This window comes from Lagopus leucura, unplaced genomic scaffold (assembly GCF_019238085.1).
Source record: "Lagopus leucura isolate 7727_CA_CO unplaced genomic scaffold, USGS_WTPT01 Super-Scaffold_1, whole genome shotgun sequence".
Classification (NCBI taxonomy): domain Eukaryota; kingdom Metazoa; phylum Chordata; class Aves; order Galliformes; family Phasianidae; genus Lagopus; species Lagopus leucura.
In genome coordinates, this window is record NW_024962250.1 from 15,091,892 (window position 1) to 15,113,750 (window position 21,859).

Here is a 21,859-nt window from a genome sequence, read left to right on the forward strand (position 1 = left end):
GTCCTTTGTTGACTATTTGTTTGAGGAGCAAATGCCATAAATACTTGTAGATAGCAATTAGATAGAAAATGACTGTGAAATTTTTTTTCCTTTTTTTTTTTTTTTTTGGCTACAGGTAAAAGAAAGATCTTATCAGAGTCAATTTCTCACCTGCCTCAGGCAAACATAATTGGATGTAAGCAAATTTAATGGAGCTTGTGTGCTCTGGGGCCATTCTGTAATGCTTTAATAATTGCATGCCTTATTAAAGTGAATTTAAGGTATGAAGGCTGTTTAATATATCAAGTGGCAAAGAAGCTAAGATACAGTTTAACTTTTTGCCTCTCAGATTAATAATCAAAGCTAAACTGCAATGAAAATATTAAAAAGTAGCAGATTTAATACTCTGAAGGGTAATGCATTAGCTTGTACACTGTACAGATGTTAATTCAAGAAGCAAATCAGTAACTTGAGCTTGACATTCATCAGAGCTGGCATACATGTACACCCACCTTGTCCTGTTTTCTATTAACTCAGTGCCAGTATTGGCAAGGTAAAGCCTGTCGGTTTATGTAGAAAACACATAATTATGCAAGTAAATGAATATTAGTTTAGTATGTTTCCTTAAATCCACCATTACAAATTAATACCATAAACTTTGCCAGTGGCAAGAGTTTTCTATCTCAAACAGTGTGCTTTTCCAGATGGTATACCAATTGCTCTCACTTGCATGCAATAAGAGTATTGTCAGCAAGACCTCTTCACATGCCTCCTGTAGATCTATAAGTACATTAGCTTGTTTTCCTTTAGAGTGTGTTTTGGATGCTCTAATGATGAGAGAAGAATACTCCACACAAACCTAAGCAATTAAAAAAAAAAAAAAAAAAAAAAAAGGATTGCTCTGTATATCTGTCTGCACTGCCTCTTTTTTGTTGTTGAAGCTGCCTGTGTGATGCATGATATTTTTGTATTTGAAATATATCTCCCTTCAGTGGAAGTCCCAGAAAGTTAGAATGAGGTCATTCAGTAATAGTTAAAATAAAACTAGTTAGAATAATGAGTATTTGGGCACTTGAAGTTCCAGAAATATCCATTGCTTGTGTGAGACAGTGTACTATACCACAATCATAAGATGCAGTTTTGACATCCTTCTGTGGACAAGCTGTGTGGATTAAAACAATAATTAGCTAGTAGAATCTGCATGTGACAGATTCCATTTTTATTCTTGGTAACATTATGTACTGCTTCTAACTATACCAGGTTCTAAAACTTCCACTGCAGCAAAAGCTCTAATACTCAACTTGAAGTGAGAGGAGGAGGAGGAAGAGGAAGGTTATATTTAGAAGGAATTTTAAGGTTCTTCACGGTATGGTCCTCAGTAAAAACTGAGAATAGAGTTTTATCTATTTTTAATTTACTTAAATAATTTAACTATGTCTAATTCTTGCAGAGACAAGAATTGACACGAAAACTTAAGTGCCATTTATACAAAAATTCAGTTCTGTTAGTGCAGTTGAAATTAATTTTATGTCATGAAGTTAGAGCAATTTGTCCTCAACAATTGTAGTTTTCCTTGATGTTTTAAGAGGAATATTTGTTTTCAGTACATTTCTGCAACACAGATTTGGTGCTGAAACAGAGCGTAAGCTCAAACCCTTAAATGCGTATGTGTGTAGAGCCAGTGATACTTTCCTTTCCAGGTTTCTATGTGTTCTTGTCTAAATTGATTCTTCATTTCTGTTCTAGCTTTTGCCCTTTTGCAGGCAGTCTATCAGTTTGCTCTTCCAGAAGTCCCTGTTGATTTATCTGGGAGCTGTGCATCTTAAACATTTTATAAATTGTCTGTGTGGGATGACTTTAATGACAGTGAAACAAATTCAAGCACTTGTTCATGCCACAGAATCAATTTTTAATTCCTTTCTTCTAAGCTTAATAGCACTACAAATGTTCAAAGCACAGAAATTTCAGAATCTTTTATCAAGGAAAGAAGAACTTTTTTAAAAAAAAAATCCCAACTATGGCGGTTTAGCTCTTTTAATGAAATAAAATGTAATAAAATTAAAAAAAAAAATGTTGTAGCTACCAGCTCTAAACTAATTCTCCTCAAAACATTTCAGTATGCCAAAGTTTAAAAACTCTGAAAACAGATTTCTATGAGGAAAACCATACATTAGTAGAAGTACGAAACGAGTTTGTAATGTGTCTGAAGTTCATGGAGATTCCTGAAGGGAAGTTAGTTGGGGCAGTGTTTTCAGCACGCTGAACTATTTGCTATATAACATCTTGTTTTGAAAGATCAGAGAAGAAAAATGGAGTTGAAAACAACGGTTTATCCTTTCTTCTTCCACAATGTCTTCTTAAACTATGAACCTTTTAGACTTTTAAAAGTACATGTGAAAATATTCCACTAATACAAAATTTCTTGACAGAATTACTGAGATTTTTATTTCTGAAACAGTAGAGCTAAGTTGCTTTGAAACCTGAATGTAAATAGAATACAAATAACTTTGTTAAGAACTCACAAGACATTACAGATAAAATTAATATTGCTAGTATGAAGAGTTTTATGAGCTTTTACCTCTTGAATTTTAAAATTTGATGATATCAGATTAACGTAGTTTAGAAAAAAATTGATGAACACTAGGTATAGGATTTTATCTTCAACAATAGTCCTACAGTCTCTGTTCCAACTAGTAAAATTACAGATTGGTTCAGTGTAACTGTAAGAAATAATTTTTGCACCACTATTTCTTAAAACTAATCATTACTTAATCATTATTTACTCAAAATGTGAAAATGGAACTTGATATGTTTTTAATGGCTGTGAAAAAGGCAAGTGGCACCAGGTAGTTCCCCTTCACTATGCTCACTTGGTAGTAACTTAACATCAACAAAATGCCTTTTAGTAACATTTTTTTATAAATCTTTTTCACTGCCAAACAAAGCCCTGAATTTCTGCCCTGGTGTTTATGTTGCTGCAATTCTCTACAACATTTGTCTTGTGACTGTGCACCAGAGTTCTGCAAATGTTGATAGGTTCAAGAATTCTGTTCCTGTCAGTGGATTTGTCAGTAATTGCAGATGGAGTACACATTAATTTGAAATGATTACACAGTTTGTACTATCATGAACTGATTTTATATTAAAACAAAAGTTGAGGTGAAAACAATACTTGTTTTACTGGGTACTGCTAAAAATAGCAAATCTTGCAAAGTGTTTATGTTGTCATGTACTGATCTATCGCAGAGAAATAAAGCCCAACTTACTTTCTTGACAAGATATTATAAATTGACTGATGTAATTCAGTTGGGGAGTTAAAATGCTTTGAAAATAATGGGGCATAACATTCTAGGGTTAACATTTATTCATAGATGATGCAATTAAATAAAGCAGGCATTAACTTCAAGGTCAGTCAGTAAAGTAATAAAAGTGAATATTTTAATTGAATTGTAATTGCTTCCCATTGATACATGCAAGTTAAGTGAAATAGATGTCAGTGCTACAAATTACAGTTCTCTTCCTAACTAATTTATTCATTTTACAACAGTCATCCAGATCCGAACCTTGTTGGTTTATCCATCCATCCAGCTTTCTTCCTGGCTAGCTTTATGGAGAAGTCTGGAGGATGTGGTTAAATTGAATATACTAAGAATTTGCAGTATTTTTTTCCTTTATAGTCTAAGTTGTTTTAAGTGTCTCAATCAATCTACTCCTTCTTCAAAAACAAACAAACAAACAAAAAAAAAAACCATACAAAATAGAAGAATGAATTTACAAGGGCTGCTCCAAAAGTATTACCTCCTATTTTATTATGATGGCCTTCAGTGCCAGAGGGAGATGTTGGTACTATGACAGTAGAGGCTGAATCTTCCCACCAATATTTTGCTATATTTTTTTGCCACATAAAATATGGCAACAAAGCAACAGTCTGATAAAATCACATTGATGAAGTGTGTCTGGAGCAAAGATGTGTCATTGAATTCCTACATGTGAAACATACATCACCCATTTACATTCATAAACACTTGCAGAATGTTTATGGAGATCAAACAGTGGATGTGAGCACAACGAGGCAGTGAGTGGTGCCGCTTCTGCAGTGGTGACCACAGCAATGGATCACTTCCGCAGATTTTAGGGGTGTGGCATGCAGGCTTTTGTTCATCTCTGGCAAAAATGCAGTTAGTGGTGGTGATTGTGTTGAAAAATAATGTTTTGTAGCTGAGAATTTGCTCTATCAAATAGTATTCTTGTGCTCTTGGTATCTGTTACAGTTTCCATGGAAATAAATGGGAGGCATTACCTTCAGAGTGACCAATGTTTATTAACTGCTTGTTAAATATGGTTTGTAAGTATGGTAATATACTTTATTTTACTTTAGCAGTAAGTGTACACTGTGTATGTACACCGTTATTTGCAATTTGAATTTGGATTACTGATTCTGTGAGCTACTGGTTATATTGGTTCTTGATGTCTTTAGCAGATTATTTTCTCACAATGCAAACTTAGTAAAAACTAAAGGAAAATATACTTTTCAAAAGAAGGACAAGCTACCCAAAAAGTAGAATACTATTAAGAAAGAGAAAGGTTACATTGCACTTCTATAGATTTTCATGTAAGTAGGGATAATAATTATTGTAGAGTTTACAAACTGTACACAGGCAATTAATTTGCATTTTCTATGATATTTGTATAATAGTTTCTTTTTACTTGTTACGATTTATTAAATGGGAGCAAACAGTAGAGGAGTATTCTTCTGAAAATCAAAGAGAGATTAGGAGAGAAATAATATATTAGTATGTCTGGATTTAGCAACTTTCCTTTCTGACTTGTTTGTAATGAGAATTTAGTTAAAATTTAAACAAATAGTCCCTCTCCTTAATAAAACTATCTTGGAAAAGTAGTGATATTAATGGAGAATGTTAATCTGGTATTGTGCAGAGTATTATAATATGCTACTCACACCTGTTCCATTAAATTCAAGGACATGATGTTAAGCTAGTATTCATTGGAAGACATCAACAGAGTCATTGCAATTGTTTACTGTAGGCCACATCAGCTTTCACCACAGTGTATACCATAAGTGCATGTGTTCTACAATTAATTAATCATGATATCTGCATGTGCTTCATGATCATTTAAGTTGAGGAGTAAATTTGCTCTGGAGAAAAGGTTCTCCAGCTAAATGATTGTAAGGAGTTTAAAAACAGTGGACAAGCAAACTCATACCTATTAAAGGAAGATATAAGATATTTTTCAAACTGGAGACTGTATGCTGTTGATCTTGTAAATCATTTAATAATATTCATCCCAAATCTTAGGGACAAAACAATACCCAATTTGGGGTTAATCGGTGCTTATAGCCTCATCTGACATGTATGTACACATAGAAGTAGTGTACATTTTGAGAATAAAGGTAGTTTTTAATGAACATTTTTTATTTGTCATTTTGCTCCATTATCTTTTATATGGCAGATTAACAAATATAACCTGCTAGAAATATGCTCTATTGGCCTGATTATACAGTATGGACAATGATGGGATTTTGAAATGTATTTAAAAAAAAAAAAAAAAGCTTTTCAGAGCAAAGTAAGTATATTCAAATGAAGTTATCTTCATTTGATTTGATCAATCTTCAATTGATTTTCACAAGCATAAACAATCATTCTTTTATGTAGCAATGAACATTTTCGTTCTGTTAATGAAGAGCAGTAGATGACTCCCAAGATAAGAACAGAGGTGGAAAAACTGTCCTCCTTCCTTTTAATTATTAAACAGTTTGTAAAGTGTCTCCTCAAATAGTAAGGGAATTTTTAATGCACTTTAATAAAATATTTAAAAAATTTTGTTTTGAAATCTCATTCATTCTATCTTGTTAATTTAGTTTCACTGAAATTTAAATATATCAAGAGCATCATTATAAAAATTAAAAGGCATATCAGCTATTTGAACTCAGCAAAGACTTTATTTAATAGTAAACCATACATTTATATAAAAACTTATATTATCAGTGAGCTAAAGTGCTTTGCAAGGAACATGCTTTAGAAATTACTTCTAAATTTAGACATTCTGCTGGCAGCTCTTTGATTATACCATTATTATATAAAGTAGTATCCTAGGAAGAAATAGACGAGTTTGTGATGAGTACTAGGAAATGTGATCACTTAAAACCTTCCAGTGTACCTTTGCTTTTAGAAGTCATCGTTCTGTTTTTCTTTCTTTGAACGTTAAGACCTTTTGACCACTTACTCAAATCTAACTAGAATATTAATTTGGTTACTCATTGATGAGTGTGTCAGCTCTTGAAATAGGGTTCCTGGGTGTTTTTTTTATCCCAGTGCTGATTACTGCCAATTATTTGTTTTATTCTTAGAAGTGACCATGTAGCAGCCCTAAGCTGGCAAAACTCATAAAGGTAAAAAGTCAAGAAAGAAATTTAGAGAGGCAAGGTATTGGTACTATTAAATGCTAATAAAGATTACTTTTTTTTGTCTAGGAAAAGTAAATCAATACATAAACATCTTACAGAATATTTTGTGATGAGTCAGAAGGCAAAGCATTTCAGATATGCTGTAAATCTGAACTCTCTTTATATCTCCATCATTTCTAATTCTTGCCTTTTTTTGTTAGACATGTATGAGAAGTTTTGTTTTGCTTTGTTTTTTAAGGAAAAGTTTGTCTTTTCCAATAATTTAACATATCTCTTGTAGAAACTACGATAACTTGTATTTTTAACATGTGTAGAAAGGAAACTTTCTAGTTTCCAACTGAACTTCTGGGGTGAGTAGGTAATTTCTGTGTAGATTATCTATTACTGTGAATTCATGTGTTTACTTTGCTGGTTATTGAAAGGGAAGGAAAACAACAGCTTATCTAGTTGGCATGCAGTACAAAAATAATTGGCCTTGTTCATCATGAGCATGATGAATGAAATGAAAACATTTTGCCTGATGGGGATGAAAGAATTCTGACAAAGTAGGATTTCTTTAGGATAGAACTTTTTTTTTAGGTACAGTGGGACAAATTCTGCGGTAGACAAGCTATATTGTTACTTCATAAAACATATTATAACTTTTTTTTTTCTTTTTTTCAGGTTTAGATCCAGATAAGCATCTTGGAAAAACATTGGATCAAATGGAGCCTTATCTTTTGGAGGTATTACTGTTTTACTGAAAAAATACTCATAGGCAAAGTTGTAATTTCAGTGCGATGCTTTAGAAAGTCAGAAAAATTAACAGCAAGTAATGGATGTGACAAGATCATATGTGATATAAAATTTCTCTGTAACTGTCAACATCTGAACATTTTATATCATATTTTATGTAGTCGGAATGCATACAGAAGTGCCTTTCAAATTTGAGTAAGAGCATATACTTGAGCATATACTAAATTCTGTCCATGGGGGTATGTAGTCATCACAGCATATAAATGCTTATAAATGGAGCTAGTATATTTACTTAAAGAAAAGGTGTATAACTAAGAATAAGAAGACCAGATTTTGTACATCATCTTTGAGTTTGAAGTAGAAAAATCAAGTATTGAGCTATGTGCAATCTGTGAATAATTGTCCTGGAAGTGTGGTTTTGTATGTTGTCTGTGACAAAATAAGCTTACTCTTTTGTTGTCCTCAAGCAAATTGGCAACCCTGTCCAGGTTTAAACTGAGACAGAGTTGATTTTATTCAGTGTCTGGTATGAGGCCATGTTGTTTTGACTTCAGGAGAAAGACAAGTTTGATAACACAGTGATCTTTTAGTAATTGCTGAGCAGGTGCTGTAAAGAGTCAAAGACTCAGAGGGTTACAGAATTTTCCAAGTTTGAAGGGCCCATGAGGATCATCAAGTCTAACTCCTGGCTCCACACAGGACCACCCAAAATCCAGACCCTATTTCTGAGAGTGTTCTCCAAATGCTTCTTTAACTCTGGCAGGTTGGTGTCTAACCCACTGCCTAGGATACCATTTTCAGTGCCTGAGCACCCTCTGGTGAAGTACCTTCTCCTAATACCCAATCTGAATCTCACCTGCCTTGCCAGCAAGGGGAGTAGAAGGAGCTGGGAGAGGACAGAACTAGGACATGTGACTCAAACTGACCAAAGGAATGTGCCATACCATATGGCATCATGATGAACAATAAAGGTGTGGAGAGTTGAGGGGGCAGCAGCTGCTGAGGCGTACTGGCTGGCCAGCAGTCAACAAATGCTGAGAAACTGCATGGTGCATCAATTGTTTTCGGGAGGGAAAAAAAAATTAGTCATTACTATTTTTCCTTCTCTTTTTAGTATGTAGTTTTGCTCACTGCCAACTCCCAGTGGAATGAGGGAGGGCTTTGGGAAGAAAAGCATAGAGCTCATGGGCTGAGTATTTGTAACTGTTTATTGGATCATTGTCAGGGAGACTGCAGAACTGATCCCTGTGCAGTTTCCTCTGTGTTGCATGCTATGAAAGTCAAAGTACAAGTAAATTGCCTTTTCTGGATGTTTTGTTGGATTTAAGGAGTGATAAAAACAAATCAGTAACTATAAACTGCAGAGGTTTCTGATTTGAAAAATTGCTATGCAACCCAATGAAGTGTTCAATATCAGAAATCCTGGTAGACAGAATGTGAGAGTGAGGTGCTTACAATTTACAGGAAGGAGGAGAAACAAATTTTATTGTTCTGATCAGTGTCAATGTTAATTAAAAGAGAAAAAGAGCTCTGATTTCATTCATGGAATTATTTAACTTCGGGGAGAAATAAATTGCTGCCTAAATTTTCAGTCTTCTGATTGTATTGAGTGGGGGAAAAAAAGTGAAGTATTAGGTGGGAAGAACTTTAAATTAGATTTGCAATATTTTTCTCATTCCATGCAGGAGGTTGAGTTTGTAAGTACAATAATGATCTGCTATCTATGTTTTTATCATGAGTATTGGTTCAGGACAATGGCAAGAAAAGTTCCTGAATTTTTTTCTAAATTATAAGACCTTAGTTACTGAGGAATGGTTGCTACATAATTACTAATTTTTTTTATTTTTTTTTTTTGTATGACTATTTCTTGCATACCAAGAGCCCTAGCTTTTTACACTGAAGTATTTTTGGCAACCTGCCAAATCTCTGAGGCTGTTCGCCCTCTCCTTGGAATTTATTAATAGAATGCTAAATGTATATCATGGTAATATTTGTCTGTACTTCTGTCCCTATTAATAGAAATAATTTTTTAGTCATTTGTGTACTTGCCTTATAACTTGATGAGTAATTCTGAATGTAAAGAGCATTTCTATAGTTACGTAGAATTTCTGAATTGGGAAAAAAGTCTACACTTGGACAGGAAGCACTGGAATTCATTTATTCTATCTTATATCACTCAACTTCAGTCACAAAAGTCAGCTTTTCTCTTTGTCTGTTGTACCCAAAGTTAGAAGGGGCCATTCTTTGGTAAAGTTTGGATTCTTCTTCCATACACCCTTTGTCTGACTGTGTGTTTGAGTTAAGATGAATAGCCTGGAAGTTAATTTCTTCATTATATTTCTTATAGATTTTGAATTGGACTTGTATGTTTAGTTGTGCAATTTTTAATTTTCTGGCTCATTTGAGACCAGTCTTAGCAATCACAAAATTTATATTAGAGTCTATGTTGTTAGTTAGGAATATAACTTACAGCTTGCAAAACAAAATATATTAGTCTTGAAAAAATGTTAGTTTTCTAAATGATCAGAAGACAAGTTTCTGTTGTCATTGATAACATCTTTAAAATACCACTCACTTGTGAAATGCATTGAATGTCTGTTCTGTAAGAGCTGTCGAATGTCCTCAATTCCTGTTGACATTAGTGGGAACTGCAAAAATCTTTAGCGCCCAGTGTAATTGCTGACAAGCATGATCTTAAAGCCAGTAACACTGAAAAAGTGGATTTTCCATCACAAATACAATAAACTGTCTTTCACTTTCTGAGTATTTGGTATTGCCTCTAATTATTACAGGTACTAATATTCACAAGCAGAACTACCAATTTTTAAAGTGACGACTTTTCATAATGGAAAAAATTACTGTTAGAAAGATCTTCTCCAGGTTTCTCTTTTTCATTTTATATTACGATTTTGTTTTGAGGGCTTCATTTATTTGTTTATTTTATGGAAGCTCCAAGAAGAAGAATAAAAGGTTTTGACTAAGTGTTTTGTAGATTGTCCATTCTTATTGCATCAACATTAATTATTCTTGATGTATTTGTCCTGTAGAAATCTTTTTGCTGTTGTTGACAGAATACATTCTTTCTTGTGTCAGAGGTGTAATTTATAAAGAGCATTTGATTAAAGGTTTTCTTCTGTTCATTTTCTTTTTAAGAAAATACTTAAGGGAAAATGAAAAATGTCTCCAATAGTAATATATTAAAAAAAATGATGTAACATTTCTTACAAAGGAGACTTAGATTTTCCACTACAAGAACCCTTAAACCACAAGGTCACATAGAGTATTATCAAGGTATTGTTTTCTCAGATTGTTATCCTTTTCTTCAATAATATAAAAAAATTGAAGAGGACTTAGGCCTTTTGTTTAACTAACTGAATTTAAATAAATGCGTTATAACCAGGATCGGAATTTTTCCTGCAGGGAGATGGGGGTGGGGGGTCTGTGCTTATAGCATGATGCAGTTGCTTGATTACTACCTACTGACACAGTAAATGTAGAATTAGAATGAACTGTTCAGCAATTGCATTCTTCTTACTCAGACAAACGAACTTTGGTTCATGCTCTACAGTCACTGATGTTAATCATGTCTCTTATTTGAAATTTACTGAATTATGCAATTATCTGTTTTAGTGTGATTCCCAGAGCTTCAGGAATATTTACAAATATATCAACTTAGAGACCATAGTTAGTATGATAAGGAATGGAAGCAACAAATTCAGTTTTTGCTTTTCCTTTTTGCTTTTGACTTGGAAAGTTCAATTCATGAGAATTTTTGAGAACAAGATAGTTATTTACAAGAGTATGGAAGTGGTTGTTAACTATTGCCAGAAATTTTATTTGTTGTACACTGCTATGTAAAGTGCTACATCTTGTATTGATTTACAGCACAAGCTTCTCGCAGAAGTGAACTATCTCTGCCAAAGGGAGAGAACCAGATTTGTGTGCCTGAACAAACTTTCTAGTCTCTTGTGGAAGAATAATCAGGATTTGATTTGTTTATTTGAATACTGCAGTACCAATTCTACTTAAAATATATCACAAATTATATTTATTGGTATTTCATAGATCATTGTGATACAAAGAAATCAAGAATCTTTTGTGTGATATTTGAGGGTCTTTTTTATTATTTTAATGAGTGGCCTTTTAGAAGGTACAAACTGAATTTATCAGCAAAATCTATTTTTAGTGCTCTACTGTAATACCTGTATGTTTACATTTTTCTTTTGCGTTAGGTTTCTGAGAAATATGGTGTCCACATTTGCGGAGAAGGTGGAGAATATGAAACATTCACTCTGGACTGCCCTCTATTTAAGAAGAAAATAGTTGTGTAAGGAATAGTTTCTTCCATTTCCTTATATTAAAGCAATGAGAGCATTTTCACATTTAGCTTGAGGCAGCTTTTGTTGGCAGAGTGAAAAACACATCCTCTAAGTTCACAAATACTCACTTTGTTTAACACTGGCCAAGTCCTCTGAAAACCTAAATCAATACCTGACAAGACGAGGCCTTCATAGAAAGCTATAAACTTCTTAGACATTTGCACTTTCGTTTACTTGCTGATTATGGCCTGCAGTAAAACTGGTACCTGCACACTGACACTTTTATCCTTTCATGAAGTGTGAATTGCCTGTAATATTTATCTTTCATTACAGCTACATTTGATAAACTGCCACATCAGTAGCCTGTGGGTTCCATTAACTCCGTGTGTGTGTGCGCAAGTGAGTGTGTGTAAGTTTAGCAGCTTAGAATGATAACGAAAACATTTTTCTTCCATTATTAGAGGATATTTTAAATATAAACATAGGATGAATCCATCTAGTATTTACTGAGTAGCTTATTCTTTTGAAATAAATTGCTGAAATCTGTGTAGTGGGATATGAATAATGTTTGACTCTTGTTGTAAGTTTCTTTTTAGTCTGTTAAATAGCTAAGTTTGCTTGCTTTGAGTGAGATGTTTTGACTGATGTTCCTTTTCTTAGCCAAGTAAACAGATTAGTAATCACGTACTGATGATGGTCGTCTTATGGAAGGTCATGATTATTGTTCATATATGGTAAAGCTTCCACAGTGAAGATCTATTTGTTTCATTTTTCCATACCACTGGTATCTGTATAGAGCTGAGAACCAGCAACTGTTCGACTTTCATTGCAGGGACAGGAAGAGCAATAGATAAAATGTGGAAAGGTTTAGAAGCTGCTATAGTGAAAGTATGCTGAGGTGAAATATTGGTTGACTGCATGATATGTCCTACGTAGTCAACTAAAAAAACTAGATAATTTGAGTCTGGAGATATTCATTTTTACATTTAACGTCTCATACGATTTCTACTGAAGTGATAAAGTCTTATCAATTCCAGTGGGTATCAGAGACAGAATTCTGAGAAACTGTCATTTTGTTTGAGAAATAATACCCATTACCAGCTGTGGCCTGTTCAGTATTTGTATTGCAACACTTGCAACAAAATGTATACTTTAGAAGAAGGTGGCTAGGTTATAACTGACAAATGAAATACACTTGTTTAAGTTTTTGGCTTACATTTGTTTAGTTTATTGTTTACATTATTAACTATATTTTGTTTCCGATTAAACCTGGGTATTCCGTTAGAATTGGATATACAATTCCCCAGTATTCCTTTAGAAAGATCCTTAGAAAAGGTGTCCTTTTGCACACCTGAAATAGATTAAACAGTTACTCAAGCTAGTTCTGAATGTACATTTCTATAGTCCAAACTGAATAGGTACACTGACATTTTGTTTCTCAGGCTTAATTAGGACTGCTTAGCTCTCTCCTACTTTGTCATAAAAGCATACCTTTTAAGGGCCATTCATGTAAAAATCTATTATAAGCTTTTACAATAATATTTGTAGTTTCTTTTTCATTAAACATTGCTGATAATCATTTGTTATTTATGAGTTGTTTTTACAACTTTACTTAGTTTTTATTTTTGTTTCTCATATTCACTGGGTGAATCAAAACGGACTATGTAATCATGTTGTTAGGCTGGTAGTTTCCAGATGTTTAAATAGCCATGGTTGTGATATACATCCTGATATTATTTTTAAGCTTAAATGGCATTGTAAGAATTACAAGCTAGAGGTTAAATAAAACCTGTACAAATTTTTTCAAGCTTCCTAAATTCCTTAGAAACATTTTGCTAGTGTAAGTCTCTGTGGAAGACATTGGAGATTATTCTTTCCTGTATAACAGTTACAGTGTATTAACTTTGGATGGCTGGCAAATGCTCACCAAGGTACCTCTCACTTTGCAGGGGAAAAAAATAAGGTGCAAAAGCTTATGCGTCAAAATAAGGGTGGAAGGATGGCTTAGTTGAGACCATCATGGGCAAAACGGTCTTGATTTGGGAAAGGGTAATGAACTGCACCAGTGAGCTGCTCAATTAAAATTAATAGGTTGCAGCTCCAGCCAGGAACCCGCTCCTGCGTTGGCTCTCCACAAGCTATGGCCTTTCTCAGGCCACATTCAACTGCTCCTGCACAGACTCATCTCTACGGTCTGCACGTGGAGATTTGCTCTGTCTGCTATCTCTGCAGCTGCAGGGGAGCAACCTGCTCCACTGTGAGTTTACAGGGTACTTCTGTTCTGCATCTGGAGCACTTTCTGACCTCCTTCTGTGCTGATCTTGGTGGCTGCAGGGCTGTTTTTCTCACATGTCTTTTCTCACTCCTCTCTCACAGCTGCTGTTCAGTATTTTTTATCCTTTCTTAAATGAGTTATTCAGAGGATCTACTTGTGTAGCTAATGGGCTCAGCTTTGGCCAGTAATAGGGTCCCTTTTGGAGCCAGCTGGAACTGGGGACAGTTCAGTTCTCACAAAAGGCATTCCTGCATCTTCTCACATTAAAACCTTATCTAATATGCCCATAATTTACAATGTTACTTTTGGGTAGCATTTTCACTGATTACTGCTTTTGTCACACGAAACTTGTGACTGTGTTTTCACATTGTCATCTTTGAAAAAGGAAATCTGCTCTATCAGGAAGAAAATAACCTTTATATGTCAGTTATGGAGAAGTGGGAGTTGTTTTAATGTACGAATATGTGGTTAATTTTGCTTTTGAATATTAAATTCAGTCTTGCAAAACCATTCAATTTTCATTTAAAGACACGCCTTGCAAACCAAGAATGCCAAATTGACTAAAATATTTGAAAATGAACAATATTTAGTGGAGAAACAAAGATCTTCCAGTAGAAATACTCAACCAGGAGTCAGATGGGTTTTACCTGGTTTTACCAGAATGTCTGTTGTCATCTTTCTTATGCTCAATATTTAAGAGATACCAAGCATTTCCTATCTGGCATTACACTCAAATATGTAGTGCAATTGATTGACACCTCTAGAAATCATATAGTTCTTGTCTATGTGAGGGCTATCTATTGTCTAATGTTATGATAAAGGTCCATTAGTATGTATGGAATGCAGAATGCTTCAATTTGTTTTCTTTCTAAGTTAAATTGATATGTTGAAAATGTTTTGGAAGTATAATTCTACAGATTGCTTTGTCATTAGCCCTGTGATTAGGTTTAGATTCAAAACTAAATATGTAAACTTGAGAAAAAAAATGACAAAGAAGACTTGCCCTAATGTGTATTTATTTTGTGAAAATATTATTCTGTTTTAAAGTAATTTCCCAGGTATTCAAGGTGATTTGAGGGATCAGACAATTAGGACAGTTTTTCAAACTATTATTTTTGTTGTTCTCTAAAGTCTTCTGAAAATGTTCCTTAACAAAATTCCTCTTCTTCTGTCACAATGTGGTTATGTTCCTAAGGAAAACTATGACTTTCAGTATGAGATGGACTTCTCTTACGATTTTCAGAACCTCTCAAGTGACTGTTTTTTTATGTTAAGCTCTCTGCTATTGACATTGTTTAATTATTTACTTACATCTTTTACTATCTCCTAAGCTATACATAACGTCCAAGTTAAGGGCTTCCTGTGTTTTGGAATGATGACTTCTTATTGATAACAAAACTCTTACAGTTTCCACGTTTGTTACGTTTAGTATTGAATAATACAGTACATTTTATCAGTTAAAACAAATATGTATGTTCTGAGAGGCTGACAAAAAATGATTTAATTGGAGAAGAATATTTTATATATCTTGTAATACTACTTTCAGAACCACGTAATCTACCTATTTTGAGCCATCAATTGAGAAATATTAGCACTTTAAACCAAATACCTGCTGTGGTGCCATGCATGTGTTAACTGTCTGTTTCAGGAATGCATTTCATTCTTAGTAGAAATGTTACTGTTTATATTACTTCTTGAGCAACAAATCTAAAAAGTTCCACAGTTGTAGAACTGCTAGCACAAGCATCATTGGTTAGCATGCATGCTGCGCTGTTGAATTGGTACATGTGGGGATATGGCTTCTTTTACTTTGTAATATTTTTTAGAAGTATACTTCTTAGTATTTTTTAAGTATTTTTTATAAGTTACTAGGCATTTAAATTGTACAAAATTGTACACTGAACAACCCTAAAATATTATTTTTAACTTTGAACATAAGCTTTTCTGAAATTTCAAGTAACTACTGCATCACTCAGTGGTACTGGACTTCCCCATTGCTGTTGTTCCCTTCAACAGCAAGCAGTGGTTATTAAGATATTATCTTCAGACACTGGAGATACACAGATACCAGATATCATTGCTATATCAAAGTATGTTTTTATGATCAACGTGCTCCTATACTAAAAATTTCCAAAGTGAGATTCTACCCACTTACAAAATTCCTATTTGAATTAGTAGGCACTGTGACCATTTGAAAAAAAATTACTTTAATCTTAAGGGACTATCTTTAAGAAGTCCTAAAAGAATGTGATATTTCAATCTTAAAAGTCTTGGTAGTAACTCTCAAGAATGAAGCTATAGACTTGATCATAAAGAAATTAAAACTTATTAAAAGTGAAGTAGAATTTTTTTATGCTAAAGGTGCATTGTACAATATAGTGATGGTGATTGCATTAAGGAGTTTTGATTTTAAATCCTAAGCCACATTTTAGAAAGCAGATATTTCTGTTAATTTTACACTTTCATTAAATCAGTGGAATATAGGCAACTTCAACTGTTTCCAGTATGCATGTAGCATTACCAGAAATCTTGTTTGGAATCCCCAGGCCAAACTCATTGAATTCTGTGAAGTTTTAACAGCACTGTGACTTCAAGAAAATTATCTGTATGTCTTCAGCATTTCTTATAGGAATTTTCAGGTTTTCTTGTAAGGCATCTGAGATTCTCACTTTCTGATGTTTATTTCCTAGAGTTACCTTTTGCTTAAGTAGTAAAGCCATGCAGATGGCTAGAACAGATAAAGCCTCTTTTGAATCAAAACATGACAGATTGTGTCTGTAAAAATAAAAGCTACAATTAACTAATTTGAATCAGCACACAGTAAGTTTATCATTGCTACCAACACATTTGGCATTAAAAAGTTGTGTCTAGTAGTCTTCAGTATAAGATGCAAGATGGTCAAATCAGTCAATTTCTCAGCATGAAATATTGCATGGTGTTAATACTTCAAGAACTAGTCCCTGGAGCGTAATGATGAAAAATAGACTTTCAAAAATCTCACATTGATAAAATGAAAAGATTGCATTACTTATTAGTCTCTGGAATGCAAAATGTAATGTCAGTTATGATTGCATAGGCGTTATCTAGCTAAATATCTTTATTCTGATCTGGAATTATAAATTATTCCTTTTGAAAATTAGTGAAGATAGCGTGATGTTCAACAGAACGATTTTATATAGCAAAAACTTTCTTCATTGTTAAAAAAAAAAAAAAAAAAGATTCTCAACTGGTTATCTTGTACATTTATATGATTCTGATAACTTTGCATTTCAGAGATTCTGCAAAAGTGGTTATGCATTCAGCTGATGCATTTGCACCTGTGGCCTACCTTCATTTTCTGGAAATGCACCTGGAGGATAAGGCAAGTAAATTCCAAATGTCATCTCCCTTTAAAGCTATATGCATGGTTTTTTGTGTTGCATTGTCATAGTTTGAAGGTAAGTTACATCTTCTTATTTGTGTTCTTTGAAATAAAGATGTGTATATTTAGTTGAATTTCAGAACATCGTATATGAAAAACTCAATATAAAAGCTTGCTTATTGAATGAATGAATGAATGAATGAATGAAGGAATGAATGAAGGTAATATATCTGTGTAGCATTTTTTTCATTTTGAAACCTTAAGATATTCAAACAGCATGGTGCAGTCAAGTAGATACATAACCCGCATCATACAGCCAGCCACAGAGTAGAATGCATCTGTACTAGGAACTGTAAGAAGAGTGTTGATTTGCTTGGATCTCTTCATGCTGTTTCTGTTGTGGAGCGGATGATGCTAAAACCTGAGCCCCTAGTGCTCAAGTATTAAACATGCTGCTTGTTTAATCTTTTCTGTATGGAAGTTACATCTAATGATTGACTTTAAAGCGTTGTAGAGAAGATATCCTGATCAATGAGCTTGAAAGAATTGTCAGTAATTAACAGGGATTCCTTCAATAGTTCCTGATTCAATGGAATATGGAAAACAAGAATAGGAACTCCTGTGATTTGGATGTTGCAAAATTATACGTGAGCTAAGAAAATCAGATGAGAAAGTACTTTTTCTAGTTTTTGTTATATATACCTATTCATATCTATATACACTTTTCTATTTTTCTCTTCATTATTTTGCAGGTAAAATATGTTTTTCTTACTCCTTAACATTTTTAAGTGCTTCAACTTTGTTGAAGATGATCTTCCTGCCACTACTGCAGTCATCTTTTTTTAGTTCTTCCCATTTCTTTCTATGCTTTGCCAATCACTGAACTTCTTCCGGTTGAAGGGATTGTTATTGAATGTTATTACAATTATTACAGTTTCATTTACATCTCATCTCTCTTAAGGGATGTTTCTTTTCTTTTTCTTTTTTTTTTTTCCTATGCACAATACCTTTTCTAATCTTATCATTCCATGCAGATAAAATCTATACTTTTTTTCTTGTATGGTAACCTCACTGTTCCCATAAAAAGTAAATTGAATTTTATCCTTCTTGTTTCTAATTTGAGACTTCTTTCAGATATAAAATGGTAAGTATATGTGAGGAGAATCTGAATGTCTGCTAACTACATGAAATAAACCCAAATAGGCTGAATAATTGAAAATCTGGACACATGTGGTGGGGTCTACATTATGACATTAATATTTCTTTGGGGGTCCTGACTTTTCTTGCTTATGGCACACTTAATGCTAAAATGCGTCATATATCACTAAAAAGTGGCAGGCTAGGGAAAATGAAGAACACAAAGGTTTACATAAATCAGGAAAAAGTTATATTAAAATGCATAATATTTTATATTGGAATCAAGATATTTTCTTTTATTTGAATGGAAGCTCTTTTCCCCTTCTTATTGTTGATTTATGTTTTAGATTTGATTAAAGCCTCACAGTTTCAGGCACTATTGTAATAAGTCTTATTTCACATTCCTTGTAGACAAAGCTGTCACACTTCTAGAGAAGGAAGGTTTATTCTGGATTTTGGTATATGAACTAATGTCTTGTAGAATTAAAAGAAAAATAGTCTTTTTGTGCCATCTCTGTGTCATGAGGAAGAGCATTAGAATCTTTTGGCTATAGTTTAATTTTGTGTCATGTTAAAATAAGCTGGGTTTTCAAGAAGATATGAATATGAAGAGCCAGTCAGTCCTTCAGAGCACAACATGTTACTAGGCACAGTTCAACTGTGTAATGACAGAGAGGCCTTTAAGATTAATATGCCTGTAGCACTGTACTTTTTCTCACTCCTTCATGCTTTACAAGCCCTACAAAACATGTTAAGTATCAGTTAGTAGTTCAGCGGTTGAAAGCCAGTCCTGCAATAACAAATCATTGCAGAGGAGAAAAAAAAAACGGTTTTAGTTACAGACTTTCCAAAGATTACTGAAATTTGAGCAAAAATTCTCAACAATGAGAATAAACAGTGTATAACTTATGTAATCTCGTTGTTTGCAGTTGGAACAGTTGGAAACTGTTAATAGACTGCACAGTGATGTGTAGTTCTAGTAAGCATCATGACATCCGTTTTGTTATCATTTCAGCTGAGCTGTGTATTTTTAATTTTTATTTTGTATTCAATTTATCTTAGTTATATGCCACAGATGTTAATTTTACATTCTTTGAATTTACCTTATTATTGTTATGCACTTATTATGCTAGTGTACCTTAGCCTCTGCTGTCTTTCCTTCTCTAGAATGTATTTTCTTCAGATAAATCCCTTCTTGTTTAACTACAGAGCTTGGAACTACAGAGCTTGGGTAGAAATTTGTTTTAGATTGTTTCTGTCAGCAAAATGAGCCCCCGTGCCTGGGGGAAAATAACATCTTGCTTACTGTTCTGATTTAATATGCTACTGTGAAACCTCAAGATGCATTCTTGTATAATATTTGAAACTTTTTTCTTTTTACCTCCTTTTTTTCTTTCATTAACAGTGACAACAAAACAGATAAAGAGATAATTAGATTTTATTACTAGAACACTGTTAGAAGTTTGGCAAAAAAAAACAGCTTAAAACTTTTTTTCAAAGGTATTCTACAAAGACATTAGGAATAAATAATGCCAATAAACCACTCATGCTTAAAATTCATGATTGCTTCATTTACTTCATTGTGGGGAAAAAAAAGTCACTATTGTGATGTACATAAAGCAGATACCTAGCTTCATTGCTATTTTACTTTTCCAGTAACTCTGTGACTTTGCATATTTAAATTGTAAGATGTTCTTTGCTGAGGGGAAGCAATTTCTCTAGCATTTTCTAGTACCTCTAAATCAAATTTATCAGATTTTTTTATGCAATAGAAATATAATTGTAATATTTTTCAATTAGGGCAAAATATAACTGTTTAAAATTGCAAGTTTTTTTAATTGACAGCAAATTGAATTTTGAAAACCTTTTTATTTGCCCCATTTCGTACTGTTCTGTTACTATGTTGAACTATTTTGATTTTGAATGATCAGAAACAGAAATGAAAGCTTTTTATGTGATAATTCTTTCTGAGCATATTTCTGGTAATTGTAGTGAATATATTAACTACCAGTCATGCTTTAAGATTTGCTCTTTGTCACATTTAATAATGAGTGCTCTGTTCCCTGAGTCCCAGTGTGTAGGAATACGTATACATAAAACAATACCAGCTGTCAAACTGCAGTCCCTTAGGTTAGAGTTAGTCCAGGATTAGAAAGAATCACATAGCTTTCTACCTACACTTAGCAGAAGAAATGGAATCTGATTACCTGCAACAGATAAAGGTGACATGTTTGATGCTGTACTTCCTTGACGCGTAGTATTGCATTGTATTTACCTACCATGAAATGATATTCATTTTTCTGTATCTGGGTGGAACATGCTGCTGAAATGCAAGCAGTTGTGCCTCTGTTAAACATCAGCAAATCAATTTCACAAGCTAATTTAGAGATTAATTTTAAAATATTTGTAAAAGTCAGGAATGGTGTTTGGTAGATATGTACCTGCCTCTTGTACTAAAGGAGCATAATCCTGTAGCTTAGCTTTGATTTAACTTTGTGGCCTGTTTCTGTCCAGTTTCTTCTACCTGAATTATTTTAATCTATCTCCACCTAAGACTTTAGGTATTAGACTTTGTAATTGGTGTTAAGGAGCACAGGAGGGAATTTCACTGTATTGGTAGTTGCATTTTTTTCAATACTTTGCCATCACTTAGTGATATTTCTCCTAGGTAACCTTTTATTTCCCTTCTACATCATAAAAATATGGGAAACTGCAGTTTGTAACAACTTCACAAACTTTATAACAAATAATTGCAGACATATTTTCATTGTACATTGATCTATTTCAAACAGTAGGATAATAAATCAAGGATTTTCCTTCATGCTTCATTTGGTTGCAGACTAAGTCCAATTCTCTGAAAAAAGATTTTTTGAGAGGTCTCTTTATTATTTTAAAATCTTTCAGAGTAAAGGACATTCTTTCCTGTGTGTCTATATACTATACTTGAAATACTGCAAGGAGGTGTACACGGTCTCCCTCATTATATTTATTTCAAAGAGTTATGTTATCAAGGTAAGCTGCAAAGAATAGATTATCACAGTCCTCGTACATCTTATGTCTCATGAGCTCTCTACGATCCTATATTTTCATTGTTGCTTAGTGAGAAACCTTCAATTTTGGAATTTTGTTGTGATGGGTTTTTATACCAGTTTCTATGGTGGCAAATGTAAGCTTTTTAAGAAGGCAATCTGTTGTTTTCATAAAAGACCACTACATGGAATTTCAGCTGTATCAGTCAGAGTCCTAGTTCCAAGGCTTTTTCAACCAGAGAATTTGGATCTTGGAACACTTGTGCGTTTGCTTAACTTCATTCTGAGTGTGCTTACATCAATGACAAGAGTTATGTGAATATAGTTAACCATATGCATGTATGCAGGCTCTGATCCAGAATTAGTTTGGTATCACAATGTACAGTGGGTGAGGGAGAAACAGTCTACACAAATGGGAAAATATATTGCTTTTGTGAAGTAAAATGAAAATGTTATGTGGTAAAATAGGTTCTGTAAGATTTAATTAAAATGTCATTATAGCAAGCTTGTTCTTTTTTTTTTTTTTTAATAATGACAATGTTAGTCAAAGAAAATCTGTTTGTGGCAGTCTGTAACTTTTGGGATTTATGTCCTTAG

General features: G+C 33.4%; 1 protein-coding gene across 10 annotated transcripts in view; it reads left to right on the plus strand.

Annotated features, from left to right (window-relative positions):
• Positions 1-21,859, plus strand: part of DPH6 (diphthamine biosynthesis 6) — a 179,219-nt gene that overhangs the window by 46,526 nt on the left and 110,834 nt on the right. For all 10 annotated transcript variants that reach the window (XM_042863530.1, XM_042863590.1, XM_042863597.1 and 7 more), the window contains 3 exons: positions 7,070-7,131; positions 11,374-11,468; positions 17,009-17,096. In XM_042863530.1, the coding sequence (XP_042719464.1) occupies positions 7,070-7,131; positions 11,374-11,468; positions 17,009-17,096 (245 nt within the window). The remainder of the gene's footprint in view (positions 1-7,069; positions 7,132-11,373; positions 11,469-17,008; positions 17,097-21,859) is intronic.